Source organism: Carcharhinus amblyrhynchos, unplaced genomic scaffold (assembly GCF_965287045.1).
Source record: "Carcharhinus amblyrhynchos unplaced genomic scaffold, sCarAmb.v2.hapA chromosome_127, whole genome shotgun sequence".
Lineage (NCBI taxonomy): Eukaryota > Metazoa > Chordata > Chondrichthyes > Carcharhiniformes > Carcharhinidae > Carcharhinus > Carcharhinus amblyrhynchos.
The window spans coordinates 336525-349929 of record NW_027649867.1 but is presented as its reverse complement, the minus strand read 5'-3'; the positions used below and the strand labels follow the sequence as shown (position 1 = coordinate 349929).

General features: G+C 45.2%; 1 protein-coding gene across 1 annotated transcript in view; it reads right to left on the bottom strand.

Annotated features, from left to right (window-relative positions):
• The window catches only part of LOC145338646 (putative G-protein coupled receptor 139), a 64190-nt gene extending 51270 nt beyond the window's left edge, over positions 1 to 12920 (bottom strand). The window contains exon 1 of the mRNA XM_080183033.1: positions 12846 to 12920. Within this exon, the coding sequence (XP_080039159.1) occupies positions 12846 to 12920 (75 nt within the window). The remainder of the gene's footprint in view (positions 1 to 12845) is intronic.
• Positions 12921 to 13405: the final 485 nt, after the last annotated feature.

The window sequence follows — 13405 nt, the reverse complement described above, 5'->3', positions numbered from 1 at the left end:
TCCACTCACATTGTCAGCCACTTCAGGTCTTGAAGAGCAGGTTAGGTGTAAGGATTCGCATTCTAATCAGTTATCTCTAAACTGTCTGTGCTTTATATGCTCTGTCTGACGCCAGAACTCTCCATTCACCTGACGAAGGGGCTAACCCGAAAGCTTGCGAGTATATTATCAAATAAATCGGTTGGACTAAAACCTGGTGTTGTCAGACTTTTTACTGTGTTTACACCAGTCCAACGCCGGCATACCCACATCATGATTCTATGATTCCATACTCATCCAGAAGTCTCTTAAAAGACCCTAACGAATTTGCCTCCACCACCACCGATGGCAGCCCATTCCACTCACTCACCACCCTCTGAGTGAAAAACTTACCCCTAACATCGCTTCTGTACTTGCTCCCCAGCACCTTAAACCTGTGTCCTCTCGTAGTGACCATTTCAACCCGGGGAAATAGTGTCCGAGAATCCACCCGATCTATACCTCTCAACATTTTGTGAACCTCTATCAGGTCACCTCTTATCCTTCGTCTCTCCAGGGAGAAAAGGCCGAGTTCCCTCAACCTATCCTCCTAAGGCATGCCACCCAATCCAGGCAACATCCTTGTAAATCTCCTCTGCTTCCTGTAATGAGGCGACCAGAACTGCACACAGTACTCCAGGTGGGGTCTGACCAGGGTCTTATATCTCCCAACTCCTAAACTCAATCCCTCAATTAATGAAGGCCAGTACACCGTACGCCTTCTTGACCACATCGTCTACTTGCGAGGCTGATTTAAGAGTCCTATGGACCCGGACCCCAAGGTCCTTCTGATCCTTTACACCACTAAGAATCTTACCCTTAATATAGTCTTACTCCTTCATCCCATTCAACCTGCTAAAATGTACCACTACACATTTATCCAGGTTGAGTTGAATATAGTGAGAATAATTTTGCCTTGAGTATTATTACTGGATTTTCATCGATAAACGTCTGTAAAAAATAATTGACAAGAAATTACCAGGGGGTAGCAGGTAAATATGTGGGATTATGGGGATAGGGCCTGAGTTGGATTGTGTTCGGTGAAGACTTGATGGGGTGAATAGCTTACTTCTGCATTGCAGGGATTCGATGATTTTATGAAAGCGTTTATGTGTCTATTCTCACCAACTGGGGTTTTAATAAAACTGTTCATAGAATCCTGACTGTGCAGGAGGAGGCCATTCGGCCCATGGAACCGGCACCGACAACAATTCCATCCAGGAACCATACCCACAACCCCATGCGTTTATCCTGCTAACCTCCTGACAGCAAGGAGCAATCTTGCACAGCTAATCACCACATCTTTGGGCAGTGATAGGGAACTAGAGCACACGGAGGAAACCATGCAGACACGGGGAGAATGTGTAGACTCCGCACAGACAGTGTCCCAAGCCGGGAATTGAACCCAAGTCTCTGGTAACAGTGCTAACCACTGTGCTACCCACGGTGTAACTGTATAGCTGTATTACTGAGTGACTAAGCATTATTTTTTCCCTTTTTACTGAATCCTTACTTGCTTAAGTCCAAAATGTGAAAATTAAATTATTTCCACACTGTTTTTGTATAAAAGGTAATGGAAAAGTCAACACAGATTCCAGCCTTCATCCCAACAGGACCGGCTGAAAACCAAGGGTGAGGCGATGTTTTTGTTATCCAGCATCTTAACCAAAGGCTGCTGAGAGGACAGGTTAACTGTTTGCACACTGCACCTCACATAGGCCTCCTCAGCTTTGGGTGGAATGTTACACACATGCAGCAGAAAAACAATGGGGTTCACCCTGTCACTTCTGAGAATTTACGGTGGCGCTGCTGCCTCACAACATCAGGGACCCGGGTTTGATTCCTAGCCTCGGGTCACTGTCCATGTGGAGTCTACACGTTCTTCCCATGTCTACGTGGGATTCCTCCACATTCTCCGGATTCCTCCCACAGTCTGAAAGATGTGCTGGTTAGGTGCATTGGCCATGCTAAATTCTCCCTCAGTGTGACATAGAAATATAGAAACATAGAACGGTACAGCACAGTACTTCAGACCTCAGTGTTGTACCGATCTATGTCAAAACCCAAGATCAAGCTATCCCACTCCCCATCATTCTGGAGTGCTCCATGTGCCTATCCAATAACTGCTTGAAAGTTTCTAAAGTGTCCGACTCCACTATCACAGCAGGCAGTGCATTCCACACCCCAACCACTCTCTGAGTGAGGAATCTACCTCGGACATCCCTCCCACCACGAACCTTATAGTTATGCCCCCTAGTAACAGCTACATCCACCCAAGGAAATAATCTCTGAACATCCACTCTATCAATCCCCCTCATCATCTTATAAACCTCTATTAACTCGTCTCTCATCCTTCTCCGCTCTAAAGAGAAAAGTCCCAGCTCCCTCAACCTTTCCTCATAAGACCTACCCTCCAAACCAGGCAGCATCCTGGTAAATCTCCTCTGCACTCTCTCCAATGCTTCCACATCCTTCTTATAGTGAGGTGACCAGAACTGAACACAATATTCCAAATGTGGTCTCACCAAAGTCCTGTATAGTTGCAGCATAACCCCATGGCTCTTAAACTCAAACCCCCTGTTAATAAACGCAATTCTGAGAATTTACCGTGGCACATTGCTGCCTCACAGCGTCACGGATCCGGGTTTGATTTCTGGCCTCAAGTTATGTTCTATGTGGAGTCTGCACGTCCTCCCTGTGTATGCGTCGGTTTCCTCCGGGTTAGAACATAGAACATAGAACATAGAACACTACAGCACAAACAGGCCCTTCGGCCCACAAGTTGCGCTGATCATATCTATACCGACCAAGCCATAGAATATCTGTAACTCCCAATCCCGTTAAATCCCATGTATTCATCCAGAAGTCTTTTAAAAGACCCCAGCGAGTTCGCCTCCACCACCACCAACGGCAGCCAATTCCATTCACTCACTACCCTCTGAGTGAAAAACTTACCCCTGATACTTCCTCTGTACCTGCTCCCCAGCACCTTAAACCTGTGTCCTCTCGTAGCGACCATTTCAGCCCTGGGAAATAGCCTCTGAGAATCCACCCTATCTATTCCTCTCAACATTTTATAAACCTCTATCAGGTCGCCTCTCAACCTTCGTCTCTCCAGGGAGAAGAGTCCCAGCTCCCTCAACCTATCTTCATAAGGCATGCCTCCCAATCCAGGCAACATCCTTGTAAATCTCCTCTGCACCCTCTCAATAGCTTCCACACCCTTCCTGTTGAGAGGTGACCAGAACTGCGCACAGTACTCCAAGTGGGGCCTGACAAGGGTCTTATAAAGTTGCAGCATTACCTCCCGACTCCTAAACTCAATCCCTCGATTAATGAAGGCCAGTACACCGTACCAGTTCTCCAGTTTCCTCTCACAGTCCAAAGATGTGCTGGTTGCTTGAATTAGCCATGCCAAGTTCTCCCTCAGTGTACCCAAACAGATGACGGTGTGGCGTCTAGGGGATTTTCACAGTTACTTCATCGCAGTGTAAGCCTACGTGATACTAATAAATAATCTTTGAGCGCTTGCATTCTTCAGAACTGAAGATTTTATCCGTGCTTCCTGCATTTAGAATCATTGAATGCCTACAGAGCAGAACAAGGCCATTCTGCCCATTGAGTCTACACCAATCACAATCCCACCCCAGGCCTATTCCCATGATCCTTCATAATTACCCTGCTAATCCCCGTGACACTAGGGTTAATTTAGCTTGGCCAATCAACATAACCCACATGTCTTTGGGCTATGAGAGGAAACTGGAGCACCCAGAGGAAACTCATGCAGATGCGGGAAGGACATGCAGACTTTGCTCAGACAGTGACCCAAGCCAGGAATGGAATGAGGGTCCCTGGTACTGTGAGGCAGCAGTGCTGAGCAGTGTGCCACCGTGCTGCCCAAAAGCAGAAAGAGAAAATATGGTTTGTGGTAATTAAGGTTTCGTGTACAGGAGCAGGGATGTGTTGTTGCAATTGCCTTGGTGAGGAAACAGCTGGAATATTGTGTGCAGTTTTGGTCTCCTTTTCTGAGGGAGGACGTTCCTGCTCTCGAGGGAGAGCAGTGAATGTTTACCAGGCTGGTTCCGGGAATGGAGAAACTGATGTGTGAGGAGAGATTGACGATGTTTGGATTGTTTTCACTGGAATTCAGAAGAATTCAACGGCAGTAGGTGGCAATACGACCTTGCGTGGCGAAAAGAATATTAAATGGCTGCAGAGAAAGTTTGGGAACGGTTGTGGATTTAGCAAACATGCTTAACACATCGAGATGAGACCTTTGCCCCGGTATCAAAAACTTGCCAGAAAACTCTCAATGACATTGAGGGAATCATTGGAAACACATGGAGATTAACGAAAATTGCTGAACTCATCAAGATAAGCATTTTGCTGAGATTTCACTTCAGAGAAGAAAAATGATCAGTTACAATGAGAGGAACACTGGAAGCTCATGTGGATTTCCATAAAATGCTCATCTCAACGGAATGGGCAGTTGGTGGCAATAGGAACTTGCGTGGCGAAAAGAATATTGAATGGCATGCAGTGAAACTTTGGGAACAATTGTGGATTTAGTGAACATGCTTAACACATCGAGAGGAGATATTTGCCACAAGACCAATAACTTGCCAGAAAACTCTCGATGACATTGAGGGAATCATTGGAAACAAATGGAGATTAATGAAAATTGCTGAACTCATCGAGATCAGCATTTTGCCGCAATCTCACTTCAGGGACGACAAAGTATCAGTTACAATGAGAGGAAGACTGGAAGCTAATGGCAAATTACCCAAAATGCTTGACTCAACGGGATGGGCACTTGGTGGCCCCAACATGACCTTGCTTGGCGAAAAGAATATTGAATGGCATGCAGTGAAAGTTTGGGATCAATTGTGGATTCAGTGAAAATGCTTAACTCATCGAGATGTTGACTTCACCGCAATATCAATAACTTGGCAGAAAACTCTCAATCACCTTGAGAGAATCATTGGAAACTAAGGGGGATTAACACAAATTGCTGAATCCTTCGAGATAAGCATTGTTCTGCGATTTCACTTCAGAGACCAAAAATGATCAGTTACAATGAGAGGTACAATGGAAGTTAAGGTGGATTTCCTCAAAATGCTTGTCTCAACGGGATGGGCAGTTGGTGGCAATAGGGCCTTGCTTGGCGAAAAGGACATTGAACAGCATGCAGTGAGTGAAACTTTGGGAATGATTGTGGGTTTAGTGAAAATGGTTACAACATCGAGATGTTGAATTCGCCACAATGTCAATAACTGGGCAGAAAATTCTCGATGACGTTGGGAGAATCATTGGAAACTAATGGAGATTAACGCTAATTGCTGAACTCTTCAAGATAAGCATTTTGCCAGTATTTCACTTCAGCGACGAAAAATGATCAGTTACTCTGACAGGAAGACTGGAAGCTAATGTGGAGTTGCTCAAAATGTTTATCTCAATGAGATGGGCACTTGGCAGCAACACCACATCGCATGGCGACAAGAATATTGAATGGCATTCAGTGAAACTTTGTGAACAGTTGTGGATTCAGTGAAAATGCTTAACACATCGAGAAGTTGACTTCGCCGCAACATCAATAACTTGGCATAAAACTCTCAATCACCTTGAGAGAATCATTGGAAACTAAGGAGGAATTGAGGCAAATTGCTGAGCTCATCGAGATAAGCATTGTGCCGCCATTTCACTTCAAATACCAAAAATGATCAGTTACGATCAGAGGAGCAATGGAAGCTAAGGTGGATTTCCTCAACATGCTTCTCTCAACGGGATGGGCAGTTGGTGGCAATACGACCTTGCTTGATGCAAAGAATATTGAATGACATTCAGTGAAACCTTGGGAACGATTGTGGATTTAGTGAAAATGGTTAAAACATCGAGATAAGACCTTTGCCACAATATCACTAAGCGGGCAGGAAATTCTCGATGACATTGGGAGAATGATTGGAAACTAATGGAGTTTAACGCTAATTGCTGAACTCATCGAGATAAGCATTTTGCTGCTATTTCACTTCAGTGACGAAAAATGATCAGTTACTCTGAGAGGAAGACTGGAAGCGAAAGTGGATTTGCTCAAAATGCTCATCTCAACAGGAAGGGCAGTTGGAGGCAGTACGACCTTGTGTGACGAAAAGAATATAGAATGTCATGCCGTGCAACTTTGGAAACGATTGTGGATTGAGTGAAAATGCTTAACACATCGAGATGAGAACTTTGCCGCAATATCAATAACTTGGCAGAAAACTCTCGATGACATTGAGAGTGTCATTGGAAACCAAAGTGACTTACTCAAATTACTCACCTCATCGAGATAAGCATTGTGCTGCGATTTCACTTCAGAGACGAAAAATGATCAGTTCCAATAAGAGGAACGATGGAAGCTAATGAGGATTTCCACAAATTGCTTATCTCAACGGGATGGGCAGTTGGTGGCAATACGAACTTGCTTGACAAAAAGAAAGGCATGCAGTGAAACTTTGGGAATGATTGTAGGTTTAGTGAAAATGGTTAAAACATTGAGATGAGACCTCTGCCACAATATCAATAAAGAACAAAGAGCTAAGAACATCACAGCACAGGAAACAGGCCCTTCGGCCCAACGAGCCCGCACCACCATTTCAACATTGTGAGTCCCCTCTCGACCCATGACCCTTATCTATGCTTATGGCACTCCACATTGGAAACCAGATTGAGGGGAGATTAATTTAGGGACAATTTGTTACACCACTCAGCCTAAGAGCACATCTTTAGGGTGTGGGAGGAAACCGGAGCACCCGGAGAAAACCCACGCAAGCACGGGGAGAATGCGCAAACTCCCACAGACACCGGCCCAAATCCATGTGTCTGCACAGCAATCAGTGATAGTCACTGAGCTGTCATGTTGCCCAGCATCTGGTCCAGTTTAAGCACACACTAACGACATGAAGCACTAGGATGCTCTCGAAACATCCAAGAGCAGCCCTCGTACAACCCATCGCGTGTATGCCCCTCGTTAGACAACAAGGCGGACAGAAGCACCTGTGGATTAGAAGAGAAAAACATCAATACCATGCACATCCTTATACAAACATTCAAGGGAATCCCCAGAAGCTCAAAAGTAAAACAAGTGAGCCAGAAAATATGTTGGAAGGTCCATAGGAATCAATTGATTCCCAGGGACGTCCCAAGGCTCCTGATCCTTATTTAAAACAGTCTCCTATATCCCTCCACCTCCATCCCGTTCATATGCCTATCTAAGTATCTCTTAAACAACTCCAGCGTTCCTGCCTCCACCACCTTGCTTGGCAGAGCATTCCATGCCCCCACTACCCTCTGTGTGAAAAACCTCCCTCTAATATCTGTGTTGTACCTCTCCCCCCTCACCCTAAGCCCGTGGCCCCTCGTACTATGTGTCTCTAACATAGGAAAAAGCTTACCTCTGTTTACTCTATCTATCCCCTTCATAATCTTATATACCTCTATTAGATCTCCCCTCAGTCTTCATCTTTCTCGGGAAAAAAACCCCAATTTGCCCAATCTTCCCGCAGAACCCAGTCCTTCCAGACCAGGTAACATCCTGGTAAACCTCCTCTGCACTCTCTCCAGAGTCTCCACATCCTTCCGGTAGTAAGGTGACCAGAACTGGACGCAGTACTCCAAATGCGGCCTAACCAACGTTCTATACAACTGCAACATTAGACTCCAGCTCTTATATTCTGTACCCCTTCCTATAAAGTCTAACATACTATAAGCTTTCTTCACAACCTTCTCCACCTGTACTGCCACCTTCAAAGACTTGTGCATTTTGCACCCCCACGTCCCTCTGCGTTCCTATACTCTTTATAGGTCTACCTTTTATCATATAACTCCCCCCTACATTATTTCTGCCAAAATGCATCACCTCACATTTATCAGGATTAAATTCCATCTGCCATTTATCTGCCCAATATACCAGCCTATCAATATCCCGCTGTATTACCTGACACTGCTCCTCACTGCCCGCCAATCCAGCCATCTTAGTGTCATCTGCAAACTTGCTGATCACACCACTTACTCCCTCTTCCAAATCATTTATATATACTACAAAGAGAAGAGGTCCCAGTACTGAGCCCTGCGGCACACCACGAGTGACAGACCTCCAGCTAGAAAAGGACCCCTCCACTACTACTCTCTGTCTCCTATTACCAAGCCAGTTATCAATCCATCTAGATACCTGGCCTTGTATTCCATGAGCCTTAACCTTTTCAACCAACCTACCATGAGGGACTTTGTCAAGCGCCTTACTGAAATCCATATAGACAATCTTCGTCGACCATTTTTGTCACCTCCTCAAAAAATTCTACCAGGTTCGAAAGGCAAGACTCCCCTTTAACAAAGCCATGCTGCGTATCCCTAATCAGATCGCAACGCTCTAAATGCTCATACATCCTATCCCTAAGAATCCTCTCCAACATTTTCCCTACCACTGACGTCAAACTCGCCAGCCTATAATTACCAGGGTTATTCCTGCTACCCTTTTTAAACAACGTTCGCTACCCTCCAGTCCTCTGGGACCTCACCTGTGTCCAAAGAAGAGACAGAGATTTGCGTCAGAGGCCCAGCAATTTCATCTCTCGCCTCCCGAAGCAGCCTAGGATAAATGCAAGCGGGCCCCGGAGATTTATCAGTTTTAATGCTACCAAAAAACCCTAACACTTCTTCCCTCGTAATGGATATTTCCTTCAACTCGTCTACAGATCTCTCCAAGACAGTACCAGACATCAAGCCCCTCTCCTTCATGAATACCGAGGCAAAGTATTTATTCAGGATAATTGGGCAGAAAATTCTCGATGACATTGGGACAATCATTGGAAACTAATGGAGATTAATGTTAATTGCTGAACTCATCGAGATAAGCATATTTAAACATAAACGTGTAAACATAAGCCACTATTTCACTTCAGTGACGAAAAATGATCAGTTACTTTGAGAGGAAGACTGGAAGCTAATGTGGAGTTGCTCAAAATGCTCATCTCAATGAGATGGGCACTTGGCAGCAACGCCACATCACATGGCAACAAGAATATTGAATGGCATTCAGTGAAACTTTGTGAACAATTGTGGATTCAGTGAAAATGCTTAACACATCGAGATGTTGACTTCGCCGCAACATCAATAACTTGGCATAAAACTCTCAATCACCTTGAGAGAATCATTGGAAACTCAGGGGGAATTGAGGCAAATTGCTGAGCTCATCGAGATAAGCATTGTGCCGCCATTTCACTTCAAATACCAAAAATGATCAGTTACGATGAGAGGAACAATGGAAGCTAAGGTGGATTTCCTCAACATGCTTCTCTCAACGGGATGGGCAGTTGGTGGCAATACGACCTTGCTTGATGCAAAGAATATTGAATGACATTCAGTGAAACTTTGGGAACGATTGTGGATTTAGTGAAAATGGTTAAAACATCGAGATAAGACCTTTGCCACAATATCACTAAGCGGGCAGGAAATTCTCGATGACAATGGGAGAATGATTGGAAACTAATGGAGTTTAACGCTAATTGCTGAACTCATCGAGATAAGCATTTTGCTGCTATTTCACTTCAGTGACGAAAAATGATCAGTTACTCTGAGAGGAAGACTGGAAGCGAAAGTGGATTTGCTCAAAATGCTCATCTCAACAGGAAGGGCAGTTGGAGGCAGTACGACCTTGTGTGACGAAAAGAATATAGAATGTCATGCTGTGCAACTTTGGAAACGATTGTGGATTGAGTGAAAATGCTTAACACATCGAGATGAGAACTTTGCTGCAATATCAATAACTTGGCAGAAAACTCTCTATGACATTGAGAGAGTCATTGGAAACCAAAGGTGACTTACTCAAGTTACTCACCTCATCGAGATAAGCATTGTGCTGCGATTTCACTTCAGAGACGAAAAATGATCAGTTCCGATAAGAGGAACGATGGAAGCTAATGAGGATTTCCACAAAATACTTGTCTCAACGGGATGGGCAGTTGGTGGCAATACAAACTTGCTTGGTGAAAACAATATTGAAAGGCATGCATTGAAACTTTGCGAGTGATTATGGATTTGGTGAAAATGCTTAACACATCGAGATGAGGACTTTGCCAATGTGTCAATCACTTGGCAGAAATTTCTCAATCATCTTGAGAGAATCTTTGGAAACTAATGGGGATGAACGGAAATTGTGGATTGCCACAAAATGCTCATCTCAACGGGATGGGCAGTTGGTGGCAATAGGAACTTGCATTACGAGCAGAATATTGAATGGCATGCAATGAAACTTTGGGAACGATTATGGATTTAGTGCTAGAAAACTCTCGATGACATTGAGAGAATCATTGGAAACAAATGGAGATTAACGAAAATTGCTGAACACGTCGAGATCAGCATTTTGCCACAAACTCACTTCAGGGACGACAAAATATCAGCTACAATGAGAAGCTAATGGCAAATTACCCAAAATGCTTGACTCAACGGGATGGGCACTTGGTGGCAACATCACCTTGCTTGGCGAAAAGAATATTGAATGGCATTCGGTGAAAGTTTGGGATCGATCGTGGATTTAATGAAAATGCTTAACACATCGAGATGTTGACTTCGCCACAATATCAATAACTTGGCATAAAACTCTCAATCACCTTGAGAGAATCATTGGAAACTAAGGGGGATTAACACTAGTTGCTGAACTCATCGAGATAAGCATTGTGCCGCGATTTCACTTCAGAGGCCAAAAATGATCAGTTACTATGAGAGGAACAAAGAACAAAGAACAACACAGCACGGGAAACAGGCCCTTCGGCCCAATGAGCCCAAGCCACCATCTTAACATTGTGAATTCCCTCTCCACCCATGACCCTTGTCTATGCTTATGGCACTCCACACTGGAAACCAGATTGAGGGGAGACTAATTTAACATAGAACATAGAACATAGAACACTACAGCACAAACAGGCCCTTCGGCCCACGAGTTGCGCCGATCACATCAACTCCTATCTATAACCCCCAATCCCATAAAACCCCATATACTCATCCAGAAGTCTTTTAAAAGACCCCAGCGAGTTCGCCTCCACCACCACTGACGGCAGCCGATTCCATTCACTCACCACCCTCTGAGTGAAAAACTTACCCCTAACATCACTTCTGTACTTTCCTCCCCGCACATTAAACCTGTGTCCTCTCGTAGCAACCATTTCAACCCGGGGAAATAGCCTCTGAGAATCCACCCTATCTATTCCTCTCAACATTTTATAAACCTCTATCAGGTCGCCTCTCAACCTACGTCTCTCCAGGGAAAAGAGACCCAGTTCCCTCAACCTAACTTCATAAGGCATGCCTCCCAGTCCAGGCAACATCCTTGTAAATCTCCTCTGTACCCTTTCAATAGCTTCTACGTCTTTCCTATAATGAGGCGATCAGAACTGCGCACAGTACTCCAAATGAGGCCTGACAAGGGTCTTATAAAGTTGCAGCATTACCTCCCGACTCCTAAACTCAATCCCTCGATTAATGAAGGCCAGTACACCATACACCTTCTTGACCACATCCTCCACCTGCGAGGCCGATTTAAGAGTCCTGTGGACCCGGGCCCCAAGATCCTTCTGCTCCTCAACACTACTAAGACTTCTGCCCTTGATAGTGTACTCATTCATCCCGTTGGTTCTGCCAAAATGGACGACTATGCATTTATCAGCGTTGAAGTCCATCTGCCACTTCTCCGCCCAGTCCTGCATCCTATTTATGTCCTGCTGCAACTTTTGCCATCCTTCCAGACCATCCACAACACCACCGACCTTCGTGTCATCAGCGAACTTACTTACCCATCCTTCCACTTCCTCATCCAGGTCATTTATGAAAATGACAAACAGCAAGGGTCACAGAACAGATCCCTGGGGCACTCCACTGGTGACTGACCTCCATTCAGAAAAAGACCCATCCACAACCACTCTCTGCCTTCTGCAGGCAAGCCAGTTCTGGATCCACAAGGCCAAAGGCCCTTGGATCCCATGTCCCTCTTAGGGACAATCAGCCTAAGAGCACATCTTTGGGGTGTGGGAGGGGCACTTGTTGGCAACATGACCTTGCTTTGCGAAAATAATATTGATTGGCATGCAGTGAAAGTTTGGGAATGATTGTGGATTTGTTGAAAATGCTTAACTCATCGAGATGTTGACTTCACCGTTGTTATTGGACAACAAATTTTATGAAATTGGGCGCACAAAATGGAAGCAAACTAAAGCTCTCCTCAGAGCCCTCCACTAAAATCACAAAGTAACAGACACTGATCAGTTGGCAAGAGCTTTTAGAATGCAAATGAGGGCTAGCACATAAGGGAAATGGGACAGGATGGCACCTACAGGAACTAAATTAAAGAACACATCCCCACCCCATCAAAATCAGCACTTCCTCACCAGTCAAACAACCCATGGAGACACCTAAAATTAACACAGTTAAGAAAGCGTCACTGGCCTCTCAAATCTCTTTGAGATCAATAACACACCGATGGTTCAAACCCCAGAGATTCCAGACCATTGATAACCAACCAGACAAAAACGATTAACACACACTCAAAACAATTGCTCCAACACTCGAAAACATCGAAACAGGATGGCTGAAGTCAAATACTGTAAATAAAGGATTAGCATTTGAATCGCGAAGTTCAGGTATAACTGTAGCCCGTTGTGGGGGAGTCTTTACAGCGCTTTCGGGACAGTCCGATTGTATGTCCTGACTGTGCTTCTCCGTCGACGTAAAGAAAATAAAGCTGTGCCATTATTGAACTTCACCCTGAGTCCGTAGTGGTCGTTTCGCCCACTCGCGCTAACAATTGGGGGCTCATCCGGGATCACGACCGTCACTGGAACGCCGTCTCCTGGCACTGGGTGAGTATCTTTACTCATCGAGCCTGCGGAATATTAGTGTCCCAGTGTCAGAGCGGTGTTTCACAGCTGCCACGATCTGAACTTGTGAACAGGGTCCATTCAGTAGCTGCACAGCGGTAACGTGGGTTTAAGTTTCTTTTTGGGCGGGCGGCTGGGATCGCGAACTGTGATTGTGTTATTTTTACATTCCGCTGACCCCCGACCAGCTCGACCACAGACTGACCGCCCACCAGGGGACCCGACAGAACAGGTGTTACAGAGTAGGGATATTACTCTGGGAGTTAAGGATCAGGGACAGCACCCTGGGATTGAAGGTTAAGGAGGACATCCAAGGTTTCGGGCCACTGGGATTGGACTCCCGGAGTTCGGTACATGTCCGGGTGCTGCAACTCGGTGAGGACCTCTGCAGGCGCGAAAGATCGGGCCACTGGGGGCAAAATCCGTGAGGAATTTGCTGTATGTCCAGGCGCTACTAAGTCTGGAGCCTCTGTGAGTGCCTCGAC